The 27527-nt window shown below is 52.8% G+C and overlaps 1 protein-coding gene across 1 annotated transcript; it reads right to left on the minus strand.

Annotated features, from left to right (window-relative positions):
• Positions 1-51: 51 nt before the first annotated feature.
• On the minus strand, positions 52-26279 carry PSKH1 (protein serine kinase H1). Its single transcript, XM_036114999.2, has 3 exons — positions 26142-26279; positions 15080-16106; positions 52-2351 (listed from the first exon to the last, which is right to left on the minus strand). The coding sequence occupies exons 2-3, from the start codon at positions 16034-16036 to the stop codon at positions 2034-2036; spliced, it is 1275 nt and encodes a 424-aa protein (XP_035970892.1). The 5' UTR covers positions 16037-16106; positions 26142-26279; the 3' UTR covers positions 52-2033.
• Positions 26280-27527: the final 1248 nt, after the last annotated feature.

Consider the following 27527-nt stretch of genomic DNA (forward strand, 5'->3'; position numbering starts at 1 on the left):
CCATCTCTCCTCTTCCTAGTAACCCCCTGGTCCACAGCAAGGAGCCTGGGCTGTCAGAATGGATGGCAGCCTTCCCTGGGGAGGGCAGCCTGTTTATTGAATACAGAGGATACATTTACAACCGGGGTACACAAAATAAATAACTGCACATTCTCCAGCCATGGTCCATGGCATAAAGGCCCAATCTCCAAATGCCCTCTGTCTTACCCTTAGGACCAGACCTACCTTGGACAAGAGAGGAAATAAATCCCCAGGGCTTCAGGCCCCCGAGGCACTTGGGGAAATGGGGGGAATTCTGAGGCCACAGGACTTGGGCTCTCTGCTGCCTTGTGCCAGGAGCACTGGAGATGGGAGGAGATGTATAAGGCACAACTGGCTTGGCCCAGAGTGGTCTCTTTGGCTTTGTTTCTCACTGGAGGTGGCACATGCAGAAAGAGGAGAGCCTGGCCCAAGGCTACCCACTGGGAGCAACAGTGAGGGCCAATCCCTCCCTGGCAGAGGCCCTGCAGTCTAGCTAAGGCTAAAGCTGGGCCCCAGCTCCTTCCTACCCACTGAAAGCAGCTGTGGAGGAAGGGGACTTGGGTTCCAGCCTGGTTTGGGGTGGGGGGTGCAGGGGAGGCACCATGACTGACATCAGGATGGTCTGGCTCAGGCCTCTGGGAAAGCAGCCACCCAATTCCACCCACCTCCTGCAGGGGCTCCCTCCAGCCTGAGATGCAGCAGAGCCCAAGCTGGAAGGGTAATGCTGTGAAAGAAAGCAGGGCCAGGCTGGACCAGGCAAGGCCAGCTGTGAGAAGGCCAGGGCCCCAGGCACTCAGGGTTCAGAGGCAGGTCACACAGTACGGCTAAGTTCCAACTGGAGCTGCGCAGCAGCTCAGCAGAAGGGGAGTGCTGAGCAGCCTGGGGACCTTTCCTCACTACAGCAGCTCCTTCCCACTTTCTCTAGAGGATGAAGGATGAGCGCAGTGGTCAGTCCTAGGCTGCCCATACTCATGTCAGACACTAGATGGCGCCTTCATGCAGTTTCGAGGAGGGAACAGCAGAGCCTGAAGGGAAGGGGCAATGGGCGGTACCAAGGGTGGAACCAGGGCTGACACTGGAATCTTGATGGGGCGCTCCCTGGGAAGCCCCTGGCCCCTGCCTTGGCCCCGGTGCCCCCATTCGCCAGGTAGCAGCAGTGGGGCTCCCTTTAATCCCCCACAGTTGGGAAGGAGGCACCCAGGGAATAGAATGGGCATCCAAGGTGGGGGGAGAAGTGTATATAGCGGGCTCTGCAAAGAAGGCACTGGGAGCAGTGGGCTGGTGGGCAGGAGGTCTCTCACTGGCAGAGAGAGGTTGGAGCCTGGAACAAGCCTGCTACCAACATGGCCACATAGTCCAGAAGGGCCAAGGGCCATGCCATGGCCCTACCCTCAGAGGTTCTAGCCAGTCCTGGGGCCAGGAGGGGTCCCTGGAGGCACCATGAAGGAAGGCAGATCTTGGGTGGGAGGTGGGGGACTGTCTGGACTTAGCCAGGGGCTGAGAGTCCAGCTGAGGCACAAGCTTTGTGCCTCCCTGGGCCTCTCACTGGGGCACAGATCAGGATGCAATGGAATATGGGGGGCCAGAGAAGGTTCAATGAAGAGGGTTTCAGAAGTAACTGTCCCAAAGAGTCCTGGGACCACAGGACACCCTCTGCCCGGCACTACATGCCTCTTTGGTCTTAGGGAAGAGCCAAGGGGTGAGGGAGCCTGAAGGCCATGTCCTACCCCTTCCCCAACTTCTAGCAGAGCAGTTGCCCACCAAAAAGAGCACTGGTGCCAGGCCAGGCTCCCAGTTCAGAGCGCTCACAGACCCCTAGGCTCCCTCCACTCTCACACCAGGCTCAGGCCCAGGATGAGGGTGGGGGCTGCTGAAGGGACAGGGAAGGGGCGGGGGCCATTCACCTGCCACTGGCCATACAGGCCCATCTCCAGAGAGGGCATGGGGCCCCAGGGGCCCGACAACGCGTGGCCGAGCTGGGACTGCGGCCCGTCGCACCGCAGCCCCGCGGCTCAGCCATTGTACTGCTGCTGGTAGCGCAGGTTGAGCTCCCGCAGTTCCCGCTCCCGCACGCGGCGCGACTTGTTGGAGCGTGTAGAGCGGCTGGAACGCGTGGACTGGGCTGATTTGGTGCTCTGGCAGCGTGAGGAAGCACGTTTGAGGAGGTTCTGGGAGATGGAGCGGTGCAGATTCTTCATGGATGAAGAGGCTGCCATGCTCACCACCCATGGGTGCCTCAGGGCCTGCAGCGCAGTCATGCGGGCGCCGGGGTCCACTGTCAGCAGGCGGTCAATGAAGTCCTTGGCCAGATTGGACACACTGGGCCAGGGCTAGAGGCCAAGGACAAGCATTAGAGCAAGAGCACTCAACATGCTCTCCCCATCCTGACGATGCCACCAGCACGGCACTGAGAACCGTCCAGCATTCCCGCACTCTCCCCCTGGAGAAAGGCCCTGCCTGGCTCCTCCCAAGTGCAGTGTTCTCGCCTCCCCCTCCCACCCAACACCGGCCCACACCACCAAGCAGCGGCTGTTCTGAGTAAGGAGTCCACACGACAAATAGGAGAAGGACCTGCTCCCTTCCCCAAGCAGCAAACTTCTAAGTGCCCTGGACTCAAAGCCTGGCTCTGGAAGGTGGCCCTTATCAAGACCCCCCAGCTACCCCAGGATCACTATAACTCAGGGGGATGTAAAGAGGATGACCCAAACTTCCTACCATATCCTGAGCCAGACTTAAGGTCCCAACCCAGGATGGCCATACCAGGCTACGTAGCAGGGAACTTCCTAGTCTTTAAAGAGAGGACCCATCCTCTGTCCGACTGACAAATTGGAGATGGACGACGAATGCATTCCCCACATCAGCCTCCGCCTCTCGGCCATGGGGAGAAAAGGAAATAATTCAAGGCAACTAGATTTCTCTATCTGCTGAGAGGGCAGGGGAACTCTTGGGGGACAGGCGGGACCAGGTGACCTTCCTTCCAGTCTTCATGACCTCTTGGAACCACACGGGGCAGGGGGGGAAGCGGGGCTGGCAGTGCTCTGCACCAGCCTCCTTTTGGTACCTTCTGTCCTCAGGGGGACACTGCACCAAGCCTGCTCTGCTGCACGCCCCCGTGGCTGCCGCATCTCAGCCACACGCCAAGCAGCTGTCTGTCCCAGGCCTCAGTCTGGACAGCTTGTACAGACATTCACCTGGCTGAGTCCTTAGGTTCTCAGGGTAAAGGACACTTACTCAGGCTTTCTCTTAGCCCCCAGAGCTAAGCAATTATTCCAGTGATTGCAAGTTGATTGTTCGTTCCCATTAGACCATGCTAAGCTGGATGAGCCCCCGTGCCCGGTGCCAGGCATACAGAGGCCCTCGAGCCCCTCTGCTGGAGGAGGGCAGACACAGTGCCGTTCTGAGTCCCTGTCTTCTGGGGGCCCTGTGGCACGTGCTCGGATATTCCCAAAGGGGGGGCGGCTAGGACCTTTGCTGAGCCTGCTGCAGAAGGTTTGGCTGGGATGTCACGGGCACCACCACCCTCCGTCCTGCCAAATGAGGTCTGCCTGTTCCACCTAAAGGTGCCCTTCTCCTTGGGGGAACCCCTGAACTCACTCTCCAGGGGGATTCAGGAGTATCTTAGAACCCACATTCGGGGCAGCTGCACACCCCTTCAGCAGATACATTTCACATTGACTACTGCTACCCCCAGTTCAGCTTTTTTTTTTTTTTTTTTAAGATTTATTCATTTATTTGACAGAGAGAGAGACCGAGCACAAGCAGGGGGAGCAGCAGAGGCAGAGAAAGAGGCAGGCTCTCTCCTGAGCAGGGAGCCCAAGGCGGGGCTCGATCCCAGGACCCTGGGATCATGACCTGAGCTGAAGGCAGACGCTCAACTAAGCCACCCAGATGCCCCCCCCGCCCCCAGTTCAGCTTCCCTGACCTCCAATTCTTCCCCAATGCCCTTCCCCACTTATATACAGGGGGTGGAGGGGGCACCAAGGAGAACACTCTTCTGGAGTTCTGAAGAAGGGGTGGGGCTACTTGCGGATGCTACCCTAACCTGCTTTACGGAAGGCAAATCTCAACTTCCACTAAACTGAACTGGTAGAAAATGTCAGACCACACTCCTGAACAGCCACCTGACAGGGTCCTCATCACCAATGGGCCTGCTCCCAGTGACTCCTGGGGAGATAACGGTCCTCAGGAGGAGGGCAGTCAGGGCCTCGGGACACGCAGCCAGGGAAGCCATGAATACCTTGCTGAGAGCAGTGAGGGGGCACAGAGGGGCAGAGGGCTCCATACACAGCCTGGTCCAAGTTTCCCTGCAGGCCTGCACAGCCCGGGGCTCCGGTACTGAGGCTGACATACAGCGTGACTGGACTAGACAGTTGCCACAGCTGGTTTTGGCTCAGAGTTCAAGAAAGCCTCATGGCTTGCTGCTGCCACCTGAACACGAGAGGCCAGCCCGGATAAACCACAGACACTCACTGTAGCCCCTGTCACTCACTTAAAAGAGATGGAAAGAGGCAGGCATAATGGGGCAGATGGACAGAGCAAAACCTGAAAGCTGAGCAGGCTGGGTCATGGGAATACCTGTGCTGCCCTACGAGCTCTTCTGGTCTCCAGGAAAAAGGGAAATCACTGCGAAACACAGTGCAGCTGAGTCCGGCCTCTTGGTGGGCCAGCCCAAAGACAGAACAGGCAGCCCAGGGGAGCCAAACAGAGCTGGCACATGGGTTCTGCCCCTGTCCCCTGGTCCAGCCAAGACAGAAGAGGGGCAACTCCTCTGCCGACAACAGAATAAACAATGGCGAAGCTGGACTCACAAGCCAGGAACCTAAAAATGGATGGATCAGAGGCACCCCCACTTCACATCCACACCCAGTCAAACAAAGGCCCCCTGCAGCTCCAGACTAGTCCAGTGCGGTCTTCGGTGGGCCTCTCACCAGACCTATCCTGGGAGCTTAAGCACTTCCATCTCCAGAGTGGCACAGGCTCACACCAGGCATCGACCCCTGCTGCTCACCGAGCGGCCAGCCTGTTAGTGACAAAGTGAGCCAGACTGATCTGCACCTCCTGCTCCCCAAGACGTCTGCCTCTCCAATTACTGTGTACACACAGCTGTGTGCAGAATGCTGACGAACTCATTTGTCTGAGGGCCAGCCCTGCACTCTCCTCGTCTTTGAAGAGCTGTGGACAGCTGGGCCAGGTGGGACCCCCAAGCCAATGTGACTTGAGCCATCCTGACCTGAGAATCAGGCCGTGCCAATGGCACCCAGCCTAACCCCCACACACTGAGGAACTAGCAGCAGGAAGGCAGGCGAGCCAAACACAGGAAAGTGGTCCTCAACCCAGCCCACTGACAGCGAGACAGGGGCTCGGAATGCTCATCAGAACGGTGGCCCCTGGGAGCCCTGCCAAGTCCTCGAACAGCACTCAGCACGGAAATGCAAGGCTTTCCACACTCATCCAAGGCCATGCTTCTGGCCAAGTCCAATTTAGTACCTCCTTAGAAAGTATTCAACACCCGCAGACCAACCCAACATGCTTGGGCCTCTGGAGCCCCATGAGTATGTCTGTCAGCCTATGACTGACTGGCTGGGTAGCATTCTGGGCATGAGAAAAAGAATAATGATAAAGAGTCATGCCTTTCAGTTTCCACAGCTCTAGCTTCTGGCTCTGGGTAAAGAACAGAACTCGCACCTCAGTAAACTTGGAGCCAAGTCAGGGACACATGTGAGGCTCAGGTGGCTGACAGAAGGGACAGGCGCCAGGTACAACCTGACCAGTCTCCCAGAGGCTTCTACCTGTTTCCAGGCTGACCCGGAGCACAGGCATGGAAGGGAATGTTAAATGTCTGTCTGCCTTGCCTCCAGACTCAGGTTTCCCTCTGCTGTGGGATCACAGGGCAACTTCAATACCCAAGGTGAGAGCCTACACCCTCCTTTCCATGAGCCTCTTCTGAGCTGTGTGGGTGAAGGGCTGGGCCCCATCCTGAGAGGACAAGGAGAGGCTGTGGGAGGAGGGACATCACTTCCTGACCATCAAGCTGGCTCTCATTTTCCCTAGGCTGTAGCCCCCAGAATCCTTATCCCTTTGTAGTTAGGGTACCTTTTTTTTTTTTTTTTTAAACTAAGCTCTAGGCCCAATGTGGGGCCCAACATGGGGCTTGAACTCATGACACTGAGATCAAGAGTTTTGTGTTCTACTGACTGAGCCAGCCAGGCGCCCCTAGGGTACCTACTCTGGATGTTAGAACAGCAGAGAAGAAGCCGAAAGAGGGTTGGGAACTCTCCCAGAGCACTTCCTTACCAACTTCACCCTCCTCATTCCCTGCTTCTGAGGGACCAGTCACTCCTCAGCGGCAGAATCCAACCCTCCCTTCAAAGTGAGGCACCAAATCAGAAAGGGCTTTCCACTCTGGCTCAGAGGATGCATTTCCCTACTTCCCGGCCCCCTTTACTTGCCCTCGCTCTAATGTTACAAGGGCCTGGAAAGAATACTGCCCGAGTCTCTACCAGAAGTCTTGCCTTGAGCCCAGGGGCTAAGGGAACAAAGGATGGAGCCAGCTCTCTGGTCTAGGCTGCCGAGAGAGGAGGAAGCTGCTTCTTTCCAGCAGCAAACCCAGCTCATAGGACTTGCCCTAGACTCCCTCTGGCAGGCAGGCCTGGCCATTCTCAAGTGAGGAGAAAGGCCCGGTTTTTCTTCTGGATGACATCTGGGTGACAAATTAAAGCATCAGGCTGCAAGCCCAGAGACTTGCATTCTAGGTCTATCTTCTCTGTGTAACCTTAGAGAAGACAAGCCTCCTCACTTTTATTTTTTTAAAAGATTTTATTTATTTGACAGAGAGAGGGAGAAGCAGGCTCCCTGCTGAGCAAGGAGCCTGATGTGGGACTCGATCCCAGGACCCTGGGATCATGACCCAGGCCAAAGGCAGCGGCTTAACTGACTGAGCCACCCAGGTGTTCCAAGCCTCCTCACTTTTAATATGAAAGAGCCAAATACAATGGATCCTAAGCGTCTTCCAGTTGCCAAAGTCCTTGATTCTAAGAAGATGGTTTCCTAGCTTTCTTCCTCACTTGGCTGCGCGCAAGGAACAAAAGCATAGCATTTAACATTTAAGTGGCCTGGACCTCTTGACCTCTATGGGTTCTTTTCTAGCCCATGAACTCTGGGGAAGGTTCTCTGGCAGAGAAGTTAGCCCCACCAAAGAGCTGCTAGGGGAAGGAAGGGAGGAAAGTAGCCTGGGCTTTGCTCCCATGACTCAGTCTTCCCTCAGCTTTGTCTCAAGATGTATTTTCAGACCCAGCATTCCCACCCTCAATGGCCTCCTTCCTATACTTACGTGGGCCTGAATGAGAGCAGAGAAAAGAGCATGCTTCTGGGAAATGGAGCTTAGGGTTTACTCAGGAGAGCAGAACTGTCAGTATGATAAGAACAGCACACTCTAGTGTGGCCCATGAGGCAAAGGGTTTTAAAAAATTCAGCAGAGCTGGACACCGTGTGGTAGTGGAGCCAGCAAACCCCTCCTCTGGTCAAGACACTCACCATCCTGGTGCCTGGGCTTTCAGACCAGACAGAATCCATCACCCTGGCAGGGGATGGGTAGGGGCTGAGCGGCAAGAAAGAGGACCTAAGGGAAGAGAGCCTGAAGGGAGAAAAAGAAGGAAGATAATAGAGTTTTTAAAAGAGGCAGAGAAGGAAGATAAAAATAAAACAAGAAAAGGCGTGACAACTTGAAGGTTAGTAAAGCTGTGTTCTGAAACTTGAGATGAGTAATAAAATGAACTCCTGCGCCCCCACCTGTCCCTGCCCAGAGTCCACAAAGTGAAGGACAGGGACAGGAGGGAGACAGGGCACAACTCAAGAGTCAGGAAGGATGCCGTGTGCTCGCTTTGGAATCAGGGGGATGTTGGCAACGCTGTCTTGGACCAGCCCTGGGTGGCTCTGGATTTCAGAGCCCGCTGCAGAGTGGTCTCTTTTATCTCTACTCACAGATTCTGCTGAGGCCAAGCTAGCTCTTAAAAAAAAAAAACCCAAAAACCAAAAAACTCTCTCCCATTCTAACTTCTGAGACAGTCTGGAGCCCTGGTGGCTATAATTAGCATGTCATCCCCACGGACACCTGTGTCCCTGAACCCTGGCTACATAGGACTGGGCGCAGGGTAGCTACTGGGTCAACATGGGATGGCAGGACGAGTGAAGAGATGAAGGAGACTTCTGCAACAAGCCGGCCAGGCCACACTGGAGCAAAGCTCAGGTCTGGGCACCACACCTGCACCGGGAGACAGACAGACAGGCCAGGCAGGCATGCTCAAGAAGGGGGACCGTGCGCAATGGGAGAACTGACCGAGGAAGGAGAGTCTGGGGAGGCAGGGCCGGTGGGGACTGGTCAGATCAGGTCCCCCTTAACCATCCCATCCACCTGCGAGTACGTTTCCACCTCAGTGGGGGCAGGACGGGAGGAGTGTGGGAGGCCGTCAGCGGATTTAAGAAGGTCAGACCGTGGGAGAGATAACAGCCATGGCAGCTCCCACAGGAACTCGAGAGCCTAGAAGTGACAGGGCGTGTGAGTGGGCAGAGCTACCCAGGGGGAGACAGACAATGAGAAGAGCAGGAGAGGGAGGGCACGGTGAGCACACCAGGCACTGCTGTGAACACAACCCAGGATCCAGCCCTTTGCTGGAGAGGCCTCGGCGCGGCCGGGGGTGGGAGACAGCAGTGATGAAAGAGGCTCCGACCCTGGGTTAATGAGAAGCTGGAGATGGTCAGGGCAAGGCTTTCTGGTAGGAACAGCTGAGTACGGCCATGTGGGGACATGGGCATCTGTTTCTGCCACCACAGAAGAGTACTGCGCTCTGGGGACTGGGTAACCAGGGCAGCAGTGGCAGAAGGAAGCCTAGAGGACAGGGCTCCAGGGAGCTGAGTGGCAGAGCAGAGGTGGCACAGGAGGGGGATGCTGCCCTTCTCCACGCAGAGCCTGCCTCCGGCCCCCACCAGGAGGAAGTCACCCCTGCCTTCCTTCAGTGACCAGTGAGGGTCCACCACCCATGCCCAGTGGACCAAATCATGCCACCTCCCAGGGACCAGTCAGGGATCTGGCCTGCCATCGTCTGCTCCTACAGTGAAGGATGGAGACTTCTCTGTTGAATACCTACTGGGTACTAGGAGCTTTGGTGAAGTAGGGATGGCCCTTCCAGAGGGATCCCTCCTGGACAAGTATGGGAGCATCTGCTTGTCCTCGTGGGACCCTGGCACCAAGCCAGTGCCATCACCCAGCACCTGATGCCCAACAGCCACCGGCAGAGATGCAAGGAGGAAGGGCTTAGGGATACGGCACAGGAAAGAATTCTGAATCAATTTAGAATCAATCAGCTTTTGAGACAGACACGGGAATCCATCCACTTACTCTGGGAGCAGAAGGCAGCAAGAGAAGAGTGATGAGCTGATGGTCCATCACAGCCCCCATCCACACTAGAGGTGGGGGAATGTGAGGCAGTTCAAGGCACCCAGCAGAATCCGAGCACGAGCCTGGAAACATGCCACCTGCCTCCCCTGCATTCCATCTGCAGCCTGCACGCCATGTCCAGTCTCCAGCTCTCCCACATCCCTGGGGAAGTCCTCCCCAAGGCTCTGAGTCAAGATCCGATCCCTACTCAGCTGGCTGCTCCCTACCAGTGCACATGAACCAGGCTGCTGGCCACACCCTCACAGGTGCTGACCCCCTTCACCTAGAGAGCAATAGGGCACGGTACATCCTCTGCACCTTCTTTTACCTTCAACATCCCAGGGCAGAATGACAAGTGTGAGGGTCACTTTAAGTGGGGAAGGAAATGTCAACTCTGGCTCTGGGCACTCATCCTACGGCAGGGCTATCAGAACTACAAGAGGGTCCAATTCCCAGCCCCTGAGCGCTCGACCCTTGGCACCAAGTGGATGGGTGGTCAGGCTGCAGCCCAGAGGCCCACCCCTGGAAAGCCACCTCCCACCAACACGATCCCCCAGGTGGTGGCAGACTGGCCCTGCAGGTGGCCTTCCTCTCCCACCCAGATTCTGTCCCTTGCCTGGCAGCACTCACTCTCCTGAGCAAGACACCCTGAGAACCTGTGTCCAAGCCCACCCGTTCCTGGCGCAGTGGCCCGCGCCTGCCCACAGCTCAGAGACTGCCCCAGCAGAGGGCAACGATTAAAGGCTGTTAAACGCGGCAGGCAGCAAAGCTGCTGATGGCACCATTCTGCCACCAATCCCACAAGAGCCTCCTCATCCGTCCTGCCTCTGGGAATAGAACTCTTGACAAAAGCAATGACATCAGGCCGACAACGTCACATTTCACGGGCAGTTAACCACAGAATCTCCCAGTCAGTGGGACTATGACAGGCTTCTAGTACGGGTCTTACAGATGATGACTCACCTTTGGTGTCACTCCTTCAGAAAAAGCTGCTCCAGCCCTCCTAGAATCTCTCATGACAAGAAGCTCCCTCACTCAAGGTGGCTCCTTGTGTCTTCTGACTGCTCTCCCACTCACACAGGCCTTCCTCACATCTGACCAACAAGCGTCTCCCCATCACGTCCAACACGACTCTGGCTTGGCCCTCTCCGCTCCGGCACCTCTGGTCACCAGAGAAAATGAAGATTTCTCTTCTCAAAATCATCTGTCACAGCCTTTTCCTTCCCAGCACTCCCTCCTCTTCCAAGATTCCAAAGCTGCTCCTAAGCAGGTCTGGCCAGCAGACCACTAACCACCTCTCCAGCAGGCTCTCCACTTCTTCCTGGAGCCCAGCCCCCAGAAGAGAACACTCCCAGCCAGCAGGGCCACACCCGTCTCCCTGCCAGCCAGCCCCTTCCGCATCCTTTCCCAGGGCAGCACCAACAACCACGGGTGCTTCCCTCAGGAGAAGCCAGGAGAAAGTACTGGGAACATATGCATTGATACACAAGCTGTCCTCAAGGACCTAACAGGCCTGAGAGGAGAGATGTCCACAGACAGCAGCCCAAGAAAGTGCTGAAGCAGACTCCAGCAACATGCTAAGGCATGTATGTCAGGGAACACAGACTGTGGGGATGGAGAGGCAAGAATTCTGACACCAAGATGGCCTAGATTCAAATCCCAAGGCCTGTCACACTCTAGCTGTGAAACCATGGACAGGTTACTTAACCTCACGAGCCTCAGTTTCCTCATCTGTAAAATGGGGGCGTTACACCCACCCGGCGGCACTGTTGTGGAGATTAAACATGTTGGATATAGAACCCTTAGCCCTGTGTCCGGTACTACGCATCACCACTATTCCTAATGGAAGCCATCTTTGAATTGAACCTTTCAGAGCTGGCCAAATTTCTAAGGCCGACACTGGGAGCAGAGTGAAAAGCCTAAGCAACAGCTTAGTATGGGGAGTGAACGGAGCAAACATCTCCGGGCTGTGGTGTGTAGGAAATGGGGCAGAGAGCGGGGCCAGGCTATGGGCTGGAGCATCTAGAGTCAGGACTGTGGGGCTGGAGTACTTGGAGTACTTCCCTCCACCACTGGGCCCCACCTAGGGATGTCAAGGCAGGAGCCTACACACCCTCTGGACCAGAGGGCAGTCTCTCCCATGAGTCCTCTCTCACTCTGCCCTTGGAAGCTGAAGCTTCTGCAGAGCTGCAGCACGACTCTGTCCCCATACCTCTCCCTAAACAACATGTGCAGCCCACTCTCAGGAATCCCTGCTCTGCCTCAAACACCCCCAGGATGCCAGGTTCCTCCACCCCCGACTCGGATTACTCCAACAGCAGCCCCCCTCCCCCGTCGGTCTTCGTCCTGTGCGTCTCCCACAACACGTTCTGCTGCATTCCCCCATCACTATCAAGACCCCAGAGGGCTCGCTCCCACCGTACTGTTTCCAATCCCCAAAGAGCCTCTGGCACTACAGAGCGAACAACAAACACCAACAGCAAACGCCAGGCCTGGCCCAGCCTCATCAACCTGGGCTCCATTACTGCCCCTCTTCTGAGGACAGTCAGCAATGACCCTTTCTCTGAGCTTCCTCCTTCTCAAGGCCCACCTCCTGTAGAAAGCCCTCTATTCAAGTCCACAGAAACCACTGAGCCTGACAGGAAACTACACAGACATAGGCCTCAGGCAACAAGCCCATTGGATGGGGCCTGGTATACATAAGGTACCACTATGAGCGCGTCAGGGGGGGCAGGAAAAGTGCCCCTAGAAAGACACTAACTGCCATGGGACTTACTGTCAGGTGAGCAATGCGCACCTCCAAACCTTCCTGAGCTCTAAGTGGGTGGTCCTTCATTTGCAGAAGTCAGATCAAAGCGTCCCCCTTTAACATGACATGCTCTCACAGGTTTTCTGGCAGGGCCTTCTCACTTGGATGGCCTTCAGAAGGGCAAATGACCATCACCCAGTAGAAGACAGATGGGACAGATGGCTGGACTGAGGGTGGGGGCAGGGCCCAGCCCTAAGAAGGGACACCAGCCCCGCCACCTGACCTGAGCCCCACAGCTCATGTCGCAGACTGCCCAGACCCCGTGGCTGGAGGTGAGGCCTGCACTGGCAGGTGCTGCCAACAAGGGTTTGTTCTGTGGCCATTTCCTACTCCTAGTCCTTTCTCCCCAGGCAATCTCAAGCTTCATGGGGGATGGAGAACAAGCCTTCGTGTCTCTGCATCTTCCCCAGGTGCATTAATGAGTAAGCAATGGTCAGTAGAACAGAAAGACAGATGCTTGGTCACCACCTCAGAGAGCATGATCTAATGATGAGGCCTCCTCACCCAAGAAATACCCCAGACAAATCCCCCCCAAACCATAGCTCTCTGCAGATGGTGGTAGAACCTGTTGTTGGAGTCAGCCACGCTCTTGGTAAGGGACAGATGCCAACAGGGCTGGCCAGGAATTTGACTCTGGAACTGGGAACTCATGCTTTCAGCTTCAGATAAATGGGGCAGGGGGCGAGGCTGGGCAGTGCCCCCCATAACACTGGGAGCCTCAGACTGTGTTTCCAGCAGAGCAGGAAACAGAGTCTCAGGATCCAGTCTAGTGGCCACGGGAGGAGCAGGAAGCCTGAGTCTATTCCTCACCCTATTCGTTTGTCATTCTCCAAGCCACAGATAATCAATAGCCAGTTAGCAAGACTGCAAGCTCCAATTAGATAAACTGCTTGATCCACAATTGCCAGAATCAGGAACTCTTGGGCAAACCCACCGACTTTCAGAAAGAGTCTTCCCTCTGGTAGCATCTCTTGGGAAACCTCCCTCTCTCCTGTAGCTGAGCTCGCTACTCCCTCTGCCAGCCAGGCCCCAACAGCCTGGCACCACACAGACCTCCCAGCACACAGCAGGCCAGGCGGGGCCTTGGCACAACACTACCTCTGGGAGGTGGAGGCTGGGTCTTCTGACCTGTGACGAAAGCTGGTCCAGAGCGTGAGGGGGGTGCCCTCTGTGACTATGCCGTCGTAGCCTGGGCTTCCCACCCAGTTAGCATTTGTTTTGTTGAATCCATTTGGAGCACAGAAGACAAGAGAAGCTTTAGGGGAGAGCTAGACAAAGTCCCAGTTTCTCCTTGGCCTATGGCCAGCACAGAGCTGGCCTAAAGATAAAGGCTTCCCTCCCTTCCTCATACCACTCTAACACGTGACCTGGAGATCCCCCTAAGGAATGCCAGCCCCCGTCCTCACAGGAAGTCCTTGACTGACCCCACGACCACGTCTGGAAGCTAATGAGTTTGATGGAGCACAGGACCTCAAGCACTGAGCACTGAAGACAAAGTGGCAAGAGGCTTTGAGGGATAACTCCTGCAGGAAATGCTGCTCTGGGCCAGGTGGCTGGAGCCAGAGAAGGCCCAGTCCAAAATCCCTGGAAGGAAAGCTGGGTTTCAGAAGGGGGCTGGTTCCTCCCCGCCATGCGGGTTGTTCAGGCAGGCCCAAGCCTGAGGGGAACACTGTGGGGCACATTCTGCAGGGGGCACTTGGGGAGGGGCCCTCGCTGCCCCACCAGAATCCTGCTGTCCTGCAAAGCTTACTTCACCTCCCAGTTAAGCCATCACACATCCTGTTACTCACCAGCCTCCCAAGTCCACCATCATGCTTACAGCACCTGCTGTTGCCTACGGTCAGCCTCATCTCCCCGCCCATTCAGCATCCTGCCTGAGGACCAACCAGGTCTTTCTTTTTGTGCATCTTCCTTCAGCTCCCAGCAGTGCTGAAACCTAACAGATTTTTTCAGGTATCAGGACAATCAGTGGATCCAAAGACACAAACTGATGGCCTGCTGGTTGGATCTGGCCTGCAGGTAAGTATTTGTTGGCACAAATGGAATTCCAACATCTTAAGATCAAATTTTCTGGCTTCTCTTAAAAGAACTGGAATGTGTGGGTGCAGAGAATCCTCTGGGCTGTGTGGCAAAACTGGGCAGAGGACCAGCAGCAGATCCTTTCAACGGGACATGGTCACTCTAGCTTGTCCCAGTCCCCGTGGAGCAGCTACTGCGGCCACCCTGGCCCATGTGCTTCAGCCCACCTCGGAGCTCACCTGCAGCTGCGGGGGCCCCGTGCATGCGGACAGCTCCCCGGGTGCCAGTGCTCGCATCTCCCTGCTTCTTTGCCCGAAGACTCTCTCCAGCACCGGCTGACATCAGGACAGCCCGGAAGTGCCAGGGATTTAATGCCCCTCCCCCCAAAGAAATTCTCAACTCTTACAGGAGTCAGTGGATTAAAACCCACTCACCTTCTTGTCCCTCAGTGGTACAGTTCTGAGGCATGTTCCACGTGATTATTCACAGGGTCCCCAGTGGGAGTTCCAGCGGCCCACAGCGGCAGTCCACTCCTTCATAGGCCTTTATTGGCTTCCTCCCTTCCTGCCTCACTTTCCTGCGCTTCACCTGTGCTTACTGGACTCCTACCCCAATTACATCTGCTCCCAAGTCTCAGGGCACATTTTTGGGGAAACCCAAACTAAGAGACCCTATTAGTCTCACTTCATCATTTTTTACATTACCTGCCTGACCCCATGAACATGGCCTCAGAGCATATCCCCCTGATCAAGCGCGGCCGGGGGCCTCCCACCATCCCTGGGGCAGGGCAGACTCACCTCCCCCGAGTAACTGTACTTGCCCCTGAGGATTTGCCGGTACAGCCTGGTGCGGTTGTCGTCCTCAAAGGGCATGGTGCCACTGAGCAGGATGTAGGCAATGACACCCAGTGCCCACATGTCAACGGAATTGGTGTAGGGCTTGCGGACCAGGACCTCAGGGGCGATGTACTCGGGTGTGCCGCAAGTGGTCTTCATCAGGCAGTCGTCGCCCTTCTTGCGGGCACTGGCCAGGCCGAAGTCAGTGATGATGATCTTGGAGTCAGTGCCGGGGTGGTAGTAGAGCAGATTCTCAGGCTTGAGGTCTCGATGTGTGATGCCCAGTGCGTGCAGGTATCGGACACCATCCAGCACCATCTGCAGCACCCGCGTGGCATCACGTTCCGTGAAAGAACCCTTGGCGATGATGCGGTCAAAGAGCTCTCCCCCGGTGGCCAGCTCCATCACCATGTACACGCGCTCCTGCGTCTCAAACACCTCCACCAGCTGGATGATGTTGGCGTGACGCACCCGGCGCAGCACACGCAGCTCTGACTCACATACCTCCCGCCCTTCCCGGTACTTGGTCTCAATCATCTTGATGGCATAGGGCTGTCGGGTTGCCCGGTGCTCCACACGGACCACTCGGCTGAAGCTGCCTCGGCCAATGAGGGCTTTGATGTCGTACTTGGCCGTCACACGTGGGTCAAACTTAGCCCTGTACTTAGCCACCCTGGCCCTGCGTGGTGGTTCTGAGGGAGGTTCTGTGTGGCTGCTAACGGGGGCACCAGGGCAGGGGTCTGCACCCTGACTGGCTGCTGGGAACCCGGCTTTGAGAGCACCAACACTGTCCACCTCTGTGATGAAGTGCTTGTACACATCCTTCTTAGTGCCACTGAAGGGCTCCACCTTCTTGACGAGATCCAGCTGGACGTCCTTTGGCGGCTCCGGAAGGACCTTGCTTGTCCCACAGCCCATCACGGACACGGGGGCATCCTCTCTAGCGAGGCTGGCAGGACCTGCTCTGCAGGCAGTGCCCCGTCTACACCTACGCACACAGAAGAAAGGGCAAGTCAGCACGGCCAGGGATACCTCTGAAAGGATACCAGCCATCCTCCTCATCCCCTCCCCCTTGCCCCACAATAAACGTAGCCTGAAGACCTGACTCTAAGATGGTTCCCTGGAAGGGAGGATGGCGCTGCCCCGAGTGCTCGATGAAGGCTCCAGATGAAAGGCTGGGTCTGAGCTCCCTGGTCTTTTTTTAAGACTTTATTCATTTATTTGTCAGAGAGAGAGAGAGAGCAAGTACACAAGCAGGGGGAGCTGCAGGCAGAGGGAGAAGCAGGCTCCTTGATGCGATGCGATGCGGGGGCTCGACCCCAGGACCCCGGGATCATGACCTGAGCCCAAGGCAGATGCTTAACCGACTGAGCCACCCAGGCGTCCTTGAGCTCCACGGTCTTGACTTACATCTCCCTGGATCTGATTCTCATGCTGCTCTCCAACCCCAAGCGAGGAGCAGGAACATGCACCAGGCTCAGCTGTCACTGCCCCCACCTTCCTCCCTACCCTACCTGGGTCCCTTATCCTAGCTGAAGTTCAATGTTTTTTTAAATGTTAAAATCATTCCTCTTATTACTCTGACTCATCTTTTCTGACACAGCGGTGTAGAATGTTGGAGGCCTGCTCACCAACACTATCACCCACCAGAAAGCCGCTTCTCCAAGGTGCCCCTCATGGAATCTTTCCTGGCCCTCTAGGCCTCCTACACCTGCTGCCAACACTACCATCCCTGCCCTGTTCTCTGCCCTAACCTTACTCTTTCCTAGACGGTTCCCGTTACTTTGCTCATGCACCATCTTCATCTGGCAGTTCAACACCCTGTTCCAGGGCCTTCTACTTCCCAGTTCACCACACGGATGGCCTAAATGCCACACGATCCCAGGTGAGGCTAAATCAACCCCAGTAAACTTAGGACCACAAACCTTAGTACACTGCTAACAGGCAGCTACCAAATTAGCCTGGGCATTCAGGAGACAAAGGGGACCTTGAGCTCCGAAAGGACACTAACAGTTTCATCTTGATGTGACTCAGCCTGTGGATCAGGGTACTCTGCTTCCTTGGAATAAGGATCCAAGAACTTCTCCATTTGCTTCCCAGAGATGTTCCAACCATTAAAACCCTATAGCTGCTGCGGCCTTCATAAGGTGAAGTGCCGAAGTACTGCTTTCCAGAAGTCACTTCTACCCTGGCTGTCCTTCTCTAAGTCTTTCTCAGAGGCCCATTGGTGAAAGGAGAGAGCTGAGAATTTTCTATTGATTATGACATACAGAATTAGGGGTAAAATTATCAATTCAGATCAAACATTTATTAAACGTTGTAAAGAGAAAAAACCAGCTTTTTTCCTTCCTGTGTAAGGAGATAAAGTTCTTCCATACTGTGTATTCCTTCACTCTATGTCTCTCCTTTACCTTCACAGAGAGCACTTCACTTTTTTTTTTTTAAAGATTTTATTTTTTGGGGCACCTGGGTGGCTCAGTTGGTTAAGCAACTGCCTTCGGCTCAGGTCATGATCCTGGAGTCCCTGGATCGAGTCCCGCATCGGGCTCCCTGCTCGGCAGGGAATCTGCTTCTCCCTCTGACCCTCCCCCCTCTCATGTGCTCTCTCTCTCTCATTCTCTCTCTCAAATAAATAAATAAATAAAATCTTTAAAAAAAAAAAAAAAGAGGGCGCCTGGGTGGCTCAGTTGGTTAAGCGACTGCCTTCGGCTCAGGTCATGATCCTGGAGTCCCAGGATCGAGTCCCGCATCAGGCTCCCTGCTCAGCAGGGAGTCTGCTTCTCCCTCTGACCCTCCCCCCTCTCATGCTCTCTCTCTATCTCATTCTCTCTCTCAAATAAATAAATAAAATCTTTAAAAAATAAAATAAATAAATTAAAAAAAAAAAGATTTTATTTTTTTAAAGTAATCTCTATACCTAACGCAGGGCTCAAACTCACAACCCCAAGATCAAGAGTCACACGCTCCACTGACTGAAGCCAGCCAGGCGCCTCTAGAACACTTCTGACACCTCTGGTCACGTGTGGTGAGTCCCCATATCAAGCAATTCTGTAACGCCAGCCGATGTCCTACAATTTAACTCAGTTCTGACACTGTCTACCCAAAGATCTCGTCAGATACCACAGGTTAAGGGCTCAGTCCCCTAAGACTGCTCCCTCCCTCACACACACTTCAGCACAGGTCACAAGCCTGGGTTATCACCTGTGCTTCTGACCAACTGGCCATAGATCGGGGTCCCAAAAGCCCCCTCCTTGAGCTCAATTAATTTGCTAGAGAGACTCCCAGAACTCAGGGAAACACTTACTTACATTTACCAGTTTATTAAAAGATATAGGTGAACATCCAGATGGAAGAGACGCACAGGGTGGGCCAGACATGTGGGAAGGGGCACGGAGCTCCCATGCCCTCTCTGGGTGCCCCACTCTCCCAGCACTTCCATGTGTTCACCAACCCAGATGCTCCCCGAACACCCTACTATTGGGATTTTATGGAGACTTCATCACACAGGCATGATCCATCATTAACTCCATTTTCAACCCTAATCCCTTCTCAACAGAATGGGAGGCAGGGCTGAAAATTCCAAGCTTCTAATCACGGCTTGAGTCTTTCTGGTGACCAGTTCCCATCTAGGAGTCACCTGGGAGCCCACTCAGAGTCACCTTATTAGAACAAAAGACACTCCTATCACCCAAGAAATTGCAAGGGTTTCAGGAGCCTGTATCAGGAACTGGGGTCAAAGGCCAAATATCAGAACAAGAGATGCTCCTGGTGTTCTTAGCACTTAGGACATTACAAGGGTTTCAGGAACCCTGTGCCAGGAACTGCGGGCAGAGTTCCATATATATTTTAGTTTATCTCACAAAATATCTACTAGGTGCTAGGGATAGGGGAATGAATAAGACATGGTCCAATGTAAATTATACTTTAACACACACACACAGACACATAAGTAAAACACGGTCACCAAAGTCACAGTGTAAATTAAGAAAAAACCATAAAAACAGATCATTTCAATATAGAATGGTGTTAGGCTTGAGAAACAATAGATACATGTAGAATGACACAGGGGTTAGGGAAAGCTTCCTGGAGGTGACCCCCACACTGAATTTAAAGTAAGAATGAGTCAGGTGAGGAAAGGTGGGAATGGTGTTTCAGGCAGAGAGCAAAACACACTCAAAGATTCAGAGGTCCATGGTGAAACCCTGGGCCTGGGAACAGGCAGTTTGGTGGTATGAAGACAGGACTAGGGGCAGGGTGGGTTGAAGTTCTGGAAGCAGCAGGAACAGGTTAGGGTGAGGAATGAGGACCTTCCAGGGAGGTGACTGGAGCTACCAAAGGGTTGACAAAGAGGCAATTGATCTGTACTTAGAAAGAAGTGTGAGGCAGAACTGGAGGAAGGTTAAAGTAGGTTTAAAGGGCCGATGAGGAGGGTGGTGGCCCAGACAGCAGGGTGGAATGGAGAGATGTCATCAGGAAAACAGACAAGGACTGAAAGCGAGACATAAAGAGTGAAAGGAAGGAGAGAGGGTGGCACTCTAGTCCCTTGCTTGGGCTCCTGGGCAGAAGGGTCAGCCATGTAGCAGGAGGGACAGATTCGGGAAGCCAAGTGGGAAGAGATCAGTTTTGGGTGTGTTGCAGGGCACGTGCAACATCCAGATGACATTAAAGTCAAATCTGACATTGAAAAGAGTCAGTGACAGAGATTCCATGGCTGACCAAGGGTGGTGCTTGGGGCGAAGGGGGCAACACCTAAAACCCCCACCCCCAACCACTGGAGAAGCCAGCAAATGATCCCATCAAAGGCAGCAGAGGGAGACCCAGGCAGGTTTTGCTATGGCAACTTGGAGGTCACAGAGAACCGACAGAGTCCACCAGATTCCAGCGAGTTGAGGGCCTGATTCTAAGGTAGTGATACTGACCAATGCGGCTAACTCTTTCAAGGAACAAGCTCATCACTGAAACAGACCCGAGACCTCAAGGAGATAAAAAGGAGGAATCCGGAGACCACAGATTAAGGGCTCAGATTTTAATCAGTATGTCCATATGACGCTCAGCAGAATAAGGTATCTTTCCTCACATGAGGAGGAATGATTCCTCCACCAACACAAGGCGCTTCCATATTTGCTGCAGTTCTCTCCCAAATGCCCAGCGATCCCACACAGTAGCTTAGGAAATTGTGTTTAAACAAAGGCATTTAGAAACAAGGTTCCTTTCCACAGAGGCTACAGATTAGAACTGTGAACTAGAATTCTGCAGACTCATCTCTTCTTTTGGGGAAAAACAAGACTCTCAGTCCTGTATAGGGCTGCAGCTCAGGAAAACGACAGTTCCTGGGCCAGGATTCCTGAGGCAGAACACAGGTTCCTGATCGCACTGGTGAGCAACGTCTACCACCATCCAGAGAGAAGACAAACGGCACAGGTGACCCAGCACAGCCACTCAGATGTCTTCTCCCTGGTGAGGCGGCATCGCCCTAGAGCCACAAAATAAATAATTGTTTCCAGGCATGTGCACTGGGTCTTTTTGTTTAAATGTGCACATCTAGTCTGGTCCTGATGAGAAAGACTAAGGTTTACAAAAGAAAAGGCCTGACTTCTCACTTTAAACAAACAAAGCCTGCATAGGGATCTCAAGTCAGCAGTAAGAGAGTCAAGGATCATCCCTCTCTGACCTTCCTACTTCCTCCCTGGGACACAGTTTCTCCCACATTTGTTCCAATTAGAAACTCTTCCGAGATAAGCTCATGCTGGTACTCCACCTTCCCAACTCCAGAGGAAGAGTGGAGGAGAGAGGCTCCTAGCTCTGGGAAGGGGCAGCAGCCGACAGCCCCCAGGTTGCTCCAGCCCCACAGCTGCTCCACATGTCAATCACATCTGTTAAATCCCCGTTGCTCAGAGGTCAGGTGAAAAGGCAGACACGGGGACAGGGAAGGAGTCTGACAAAACTTCTGGGAATAAGAACATTTTCCTGCCCCCCACCCCGCTCTCCTCTGTCTGCCCCTAGCACAGTGACCAGGGTGTGAGAAAAGACTCAGGAGGTCACACTATGCCAGCTATCACAAGGCACCATTCCCTTTCACGACACCCATCCTAACACATCTTGCAGAAAGAACTGAAGAACTCTCTGGAGTTGGCCTCCACACTCTCAACTCCCAGCCTGATCCCAAGCACTCCTCGAGGAGTGCAGGCATGTTAGAGCGTGGTAGTGGGCATAAGCATCGGCACTGCTGTCCTCACTACAGAATGACAGGCCAAAAAAAGTAGAAACTTGTCTACAGCCACCTTAGATAGTGACAGCCAAGCATGGACCCAAATCTCCCAGTCCTCCATTCAGAGCTCCTTCCATCACAAGGGAGACTCCGGAAGTGCCTGGTGTTCAGCAGAGCTCTGCCTCATCGGATCAAGGCCTCTATCCTTCCTCCTAACACTCAGCTGATGAATCAACAAACCTTTACTGAGGACCTTTTCTGAAGGGCCTGTGTTATGAAACCTCCATTCCAAGTGCAGTCGGGGTCACGCTGCTCACTGCTGTACTCTAGATTGCCTTAGAACACGAGAGTTCTCAGCCCCTTGAAGAAAGAGGCCACTTCTCAGGTTTCTCGAACTCTCTGGCACCCAGCAAAGTGTGGGCATTCATGTTTGTTAACAATAAATGAAAGGTGGTCTGGCTCTTGGATTTCTATTTGCTGCAAGGCAACAGTCTCAGAACCTCAGAAATGTTCAAGTGGCAAGAAGAGGCCAGATTGGTAACTAAACCAGAGCCGTGCTCTTTCGGTGCCCGTGTAAATGTCCTTGATAACAAAGGAAGCTAGAGCTCTCAGGTCTGTTTGTCGTACAGACTGTTAATTGAACTCCAAAGCAAGTTAGTCCACAAGCTTCCAGACTTGACCACATGGAAGAAAGAGGGCAGGGGCTTAGGATGGTTCCTGAAACAATTTTCTGGCCACATAAATCGAGTCTGTGGCTGTGTCCCAGGCAGAGGCCCATAGGCACCCTGCCCTCTCCAGTAACGTCCCCTAAGACTGTTCTCTGCAGAAAAGCTTCGCAACCTTTCACCTGCAAAGATCTCTATATCATGCTCCCCTGTTTTGAAAGACTATTTATCAAAATGAAGTAGGCAGTAATCTCCAGTAATCCCAGAAATAAGTAACTGCTAAACAACACTTCTAACCATCATGGGCAAGCAGAGACACCAGGCAAAAGAGTTTGTCTCTTTAGGGGCGCCTGGGTGGCTCAGTCGGTTAAGCGTCTGCCTTCAGCTCAGGTCATGATCTCAGGGTCCTGGGATCGAGCCCCACATCAGGCTCCCTGCTCGGCGGGAAGCCTGCTTCTCCCTCTCCCACTCCCCAGCTTGTGTTCCCTCTCTCGCTGTGTCTCTCTCTGTCAAATAAATAAATAAATTCTTTAAAAAAAAAAAATCATCACCACATATTACTTTTTTTTTTTTTTTTTTTTTTAATTTATTTGACAGAGAGAGAGAGAGCGCGAGAGAGGGAACACAAGCCGGGGGAGTGGGAGAGGGAGAAGCAGGCTTCCCGCGGAGCAGGGAGCCCGATGCGGGCCTCGATCCCAGGACCCCGGGATCATGACCTGAGCCGAAGGCAGACGCTTAACGACTGAGCCACCCAGGCGCCCACCACATATTACATTTTTAAAGTTAACAAAAATATATATTGTAGAAACATAGAGACTATCATATGAATTTTTTAAAGTGCCAGAATACATACCAAATTATTAGTGTTTGTGTCTGAAGACACTGTGCATCATTCACACCTATAATGTTTTAACTTTTAATATTATTTTGTAATAAAAATTGTTATGACTTCTTCTTGGAATACAGTAACTCAGGACACGACTTCTCAAGGACTCCAGCTAGGTACCAAGCTTTACATGGTAATAATTGGTCGGCAGAGATTCTGGCCTTAGGGCTGAGAGAAGCAGAAAAGTTAAAAAGTTTGCTGTGTCCTCATTTTATCATGACCCCAGCTCCATCTAAGACATCCCACCCACTGGCCAGCCCATCATCAGAAATACAGACTCTGGCAATGTATCTGGGCTCCTCCTTCCAAAATCCCAAGGCTCAACCCACAAATATTTACTGAGCTCCTGCTCTGGGCCAGGAACTCAGCCAGGGGCTGTGACAGACAAAAAGAAGGCTGCCATAATCTCTGCTCTCAAGGAACTTATACACAGATGGTTCCACACCAAGAGTCTCTCTTATGATGTCCTGTGAGGCCACTTCAAGACTGGCAGTCTGGAAGGGGACCCTCTGAGATAATTTTCTCCCACAAAATGAAAACACTACATTTTTCTACTTTAGCATCATATCAGACACCACGGCAACAGAAGGCTGTCCCAAGAATTAGCTCAGTGATGACCTAGCCAACACAAATCCACTTAATAGTCACTGAGTAAGATTCCTGGAAGGAAAAGGAGTTCAAATAAATGTCTCTCTCTAGTTCTCAACAAGCAGAATTGCTTCCGTTCCTCCAGGGCTGTACTTCTTCGATTTTTCTCTGTGCACCCTGGGGTTGAGGGGGGCAGCTGTTCTGGGCTATCTGGAAGCTTAAGGCTTCAATACTTTGGCACACCTATAGCTCATTCATATCACACAGTCGGGAAGCTCTGAAGAGGATAAAATTGCCCATAAAACACCCTAACACTTATAAGATAAGACAGAAGGCCAAACCAAAGCCTCACTCATTTAACTATGAACTGTGACTGACAAAGATCCCCCGTATCTAGTTCAGATTCCATGGACAGTAGGATCTGCAGGGGTATTCCATTCCAGGTGAGGTGCAACTCTAGCTCAGGGTCAGAGGCAAACAGGTTTCCTGAGAGCTGCACTTTAGCTCATTTATACAACTTAACAAGCAAAGGAACTGCAACTAGAAGGGGACAAAGTGCTTATGCAGCAAACCCACCCTCTAGGGAATCAGCATTCCAAATCTCTTCTAGAGGAATGACCAAGTGCAACTGCCCTGAGGAGAAGCACAGTTTTGTCAGAGCTTTCCTTGATATGCAGAAATTACCTCGAGGAAGTCATATAAGGCAGCTTCCTACATGAGGCTCAGTCTGGAGAGCAAATAGGCTTCCTGAGATCTCCTTTTGACAAGGGACACACTCTGGGAAAAATAGTCATTAGTACTAACAGTGGCTTCCATTTCCCGAGTTCTAACTGTGTTAAGCATCTTTTTTTTTTTTTTTTTTTTAGAGATTTTATTTATTTGACAGAGAGAGACACAGCGAGAGAGGGAACACAAGCAGGGGGAGTGGAAGAGGGAGAAGCAGGCTTCCCGCCGAGCAGGGAGCCCAATGCGGGGCTTGATCCCAGGACCCTGGGATCATGACCTGAGTCAAAGGCAGACACTTAACGACTGAGCCACCCAAGCGCCCCTGTGTTAAGCATCTTGTGTGCACTCTCACTCCTCTGTGCATCCACACACAGTAGGCATGATTATTGCTATTTTGGAATGAGCAAAATCGGGCTCAAAGGACCTCAAGATCTCACAAACAAGAACTGAATCCAAGTCTTTCTGACTCCAAAGCCCATAAATCCAAGCCCTTTCTGACTCCAAACCAGCAAATCACAGTGCCTTCCCAAGTATGGGCAATGAGACTACACGGCACAGTTAGCCCTTCCCACTGGACAAAGAAGACACAACAGATTCCTAGTGCAATGACAAAGATGTTCAACCAGGGAGCAGAGTAAAGTCACCTGAGGTGTTTTTTTCAAAACAGATTCCTACCAGATTCCAGATCTTCTGAATCCAAATATCAGAGAGTGAGATTCTTGAATTTCTATCTTGAAAAACTACCCCAAGAGATTTTAGACCACCAAAGTTGACAAGGCTGCACCACCTACCACATGAATATATGTGCATGTGCAAACAGGAGATACCCATTTGCTGTCCTCATGTCAGATCCTGGCCCCTGACAGGGACTCAATAATACAGTGAACCTGTTCCTAGTCTTAAACCAGCAACCTATCCCAGTCCATTCAGCTCCTACTTTACGCCAGGCACAGAGCCAGACACTCAGATGCAGACAGGAGACCCAGACCCACCATCGAGTGACACAACATGATATACTCAACAGTAGTCACATGAATAAAAGTACAGAGGAGCCAATGGTTACATGTGAAGCAAGGAAGGCTTTTCCCTTGGAAAAGGAAATGAAATCTAAGGTGGATTTTAAAGGACAGATGTAAATTTTCCGTTCTGGTGATTGGGGGTGGGGCTAAAGAAGAGTATTACAAAATGCATATCTAAAGTACACGGTATTAAAACACTGAGCACAGCGGGCTCACGTGCCCTAACAGAGGGCAGAAGTGCCCAGGTGTTGACTTCCGGATTAGGCCTCTACCAGATTATGAAGAGCCCTGAACGCGTTGCTATTAAGCTTGGACTTCATCCTGTAGGCACCAGGGATCCAGTTTCAGGCAGTGAAGGACTTATTCAAATTTTCAGGTGGGAATTATCACTTCAGCAGCTTCGTGGCGGGGGAGTGAGCGTGGGGAGCTGGGCTTCCTCTTATAAGCTGAAGGATGATGGCTTGCGGAGCAAGCAACGCGGCTACTCTCAAGCCTGCTTTTTCCCAGCCTGAACACGAAAGCGACCAGCTGCCCCGACAACTGCTAGCGTCCAGTCGCAAAGGAGGGGTGTGAAGTAGGTGCCGGACACGAGAAGGCAGTGAGGATAACCTGCTTAGTTCACCCTGACCGACGCCGGCTGGCTGAACAGCAGGCAGGGAAGCTGACCACGTCCACCAGGCCCACGCGGCCCCAGAGACGGGCTACCCAGCACAGCAGCATGTTTTGAGGCCCATCCAGCCTCGAACACCAGGGATCCCTAGCAGCCATCGCCTGGCCTGCTCCCCAGTCCCGTAGGCCCCGGCACACCGGGCTCCGGCCGAGGGCTCCAGGCTGGGCAGGAATAGGCCCAGGGCGCCAGGAAGCGACCGTGGCCGCAGGGCGTTAGCCCCTCCCGCCCGTCGGGCCGTCGCCCTGGGCCGGGCCGCCTCACCTCGCGCGGACGGCGGGGTCTTCGGCGTCTCGGCGGCTGTGCCGACCCTCTCCGGACCGCGGACAGGGTCGCCGCCGCCGCCGCCACCGCCGCCGCCACCGCCGCCGCCGCCATCCTCAGGCGTCAGCGTCGTGACGTCATCACAGCGCGCGCTTTACGCCAAAACAAACCCAGGCCGCCCTTGGGGCGGGGAGGGGGAGGACCTCGGGAGAGACTGGCTACGCGTTTAATCGCGGCTCCGAGCGTGGCCTGCCAATCAACGCCTTCGAGGCGGGAACTTACTCTCTCCCTTGGGTGAGTCTAAGTAACCCTGAAAGTACCTCCACTATAGGGCACGGGGAGGGACCTTCCTACCGGGGGGGTAGGAAGAAACTGTCAAATTTCTGGTTAGGGCAGAAGGACGCCCTGTAGTGCAAAGGTGGGGACGTAGTGCGTTTCAACGGAAGTTTTTGGAAGTGCCTCCGCAAAGGATCGATTTAAATTTCATTAGCAAATCACTTTTTTTTACTGCAATTAAAATAATTGAGGCCCTCAGAAGTGTTAAATTTGGCCTGCATCACAGTGGAGTTGCAAATGGTTAACTTGAGGATCAGTGAAGGTGAAGTTAGTCTTGGGCTAACATCGGAGTAACGGTTTTTTGTTTTAAACTAATTTTGTTTTGTTTTAATTCGTTATTGAATTTAAGTGTATTCTGAGACTGCAAATCAAGTAGATTAAAAAAAAATTGTTACCATTAAGACATCTCTAGAAGATCAGAATTATCTCACTACTTTACAATAAACCCAAATTACAGGGGGAAAAAGTAGATGCCGGAGGTAATAAGGGCATTCTAACCTCCTTCCATCTACCTCATTTCTGTCGGTTCATTTGTTAAAATATTATTTACTTCATACATGAAATTATTTTTAATTGACTTATAAGCTAATGTTATACTTTAAACCTAAAAATAAATTAAAAGTAATAAAACATCATGGTCTGTTTTACATAGCAGAGTTTCATAAAAAATTTTATTTAAAAAAAACACCTTTGGGAGGTGGGTGGGGCAGAGTAACCGGGTGATGGGCATTAGGAGGGCACATGATGTGATGAGCACTGGGTGTTATACGCAACTGATGAATTGTTGAACACTACATCTGAAACTAATGATGTACTGTGTGTTGGTTAATTGAACTTAAATTTTAAAAAATTAAGAATTAAAAAACACCTTTAAAAATCGTTGCTCCCCCACCTCCCCCCCCAAAAAAAAAGTCACTTCCAAAAGTCTAGTGATTAAGGGCATGACTTTGGGGTCAAACAAACCTGGGATCATATCCCAAGCTCTGACACTTTCACAGCTGTGTAACCTTAGGCAAGACATCTCTTCTCCTCAAGCCTCATTTTTCTTAT

This window comes from Halichoerus grypus, chromosome 15 (assembly GCF_964656455.1).
Source record: "Halichoerus grypus chromosome 15, mHalGry1.hap1.1, whole genome shotgun sequence".
Taxonomy (NCBI): Eukaryota; Metazoa; Chordata; class Mammalia; order Carnivora; family Phocidae; genus Halichoerus; species Halichoerus grypus.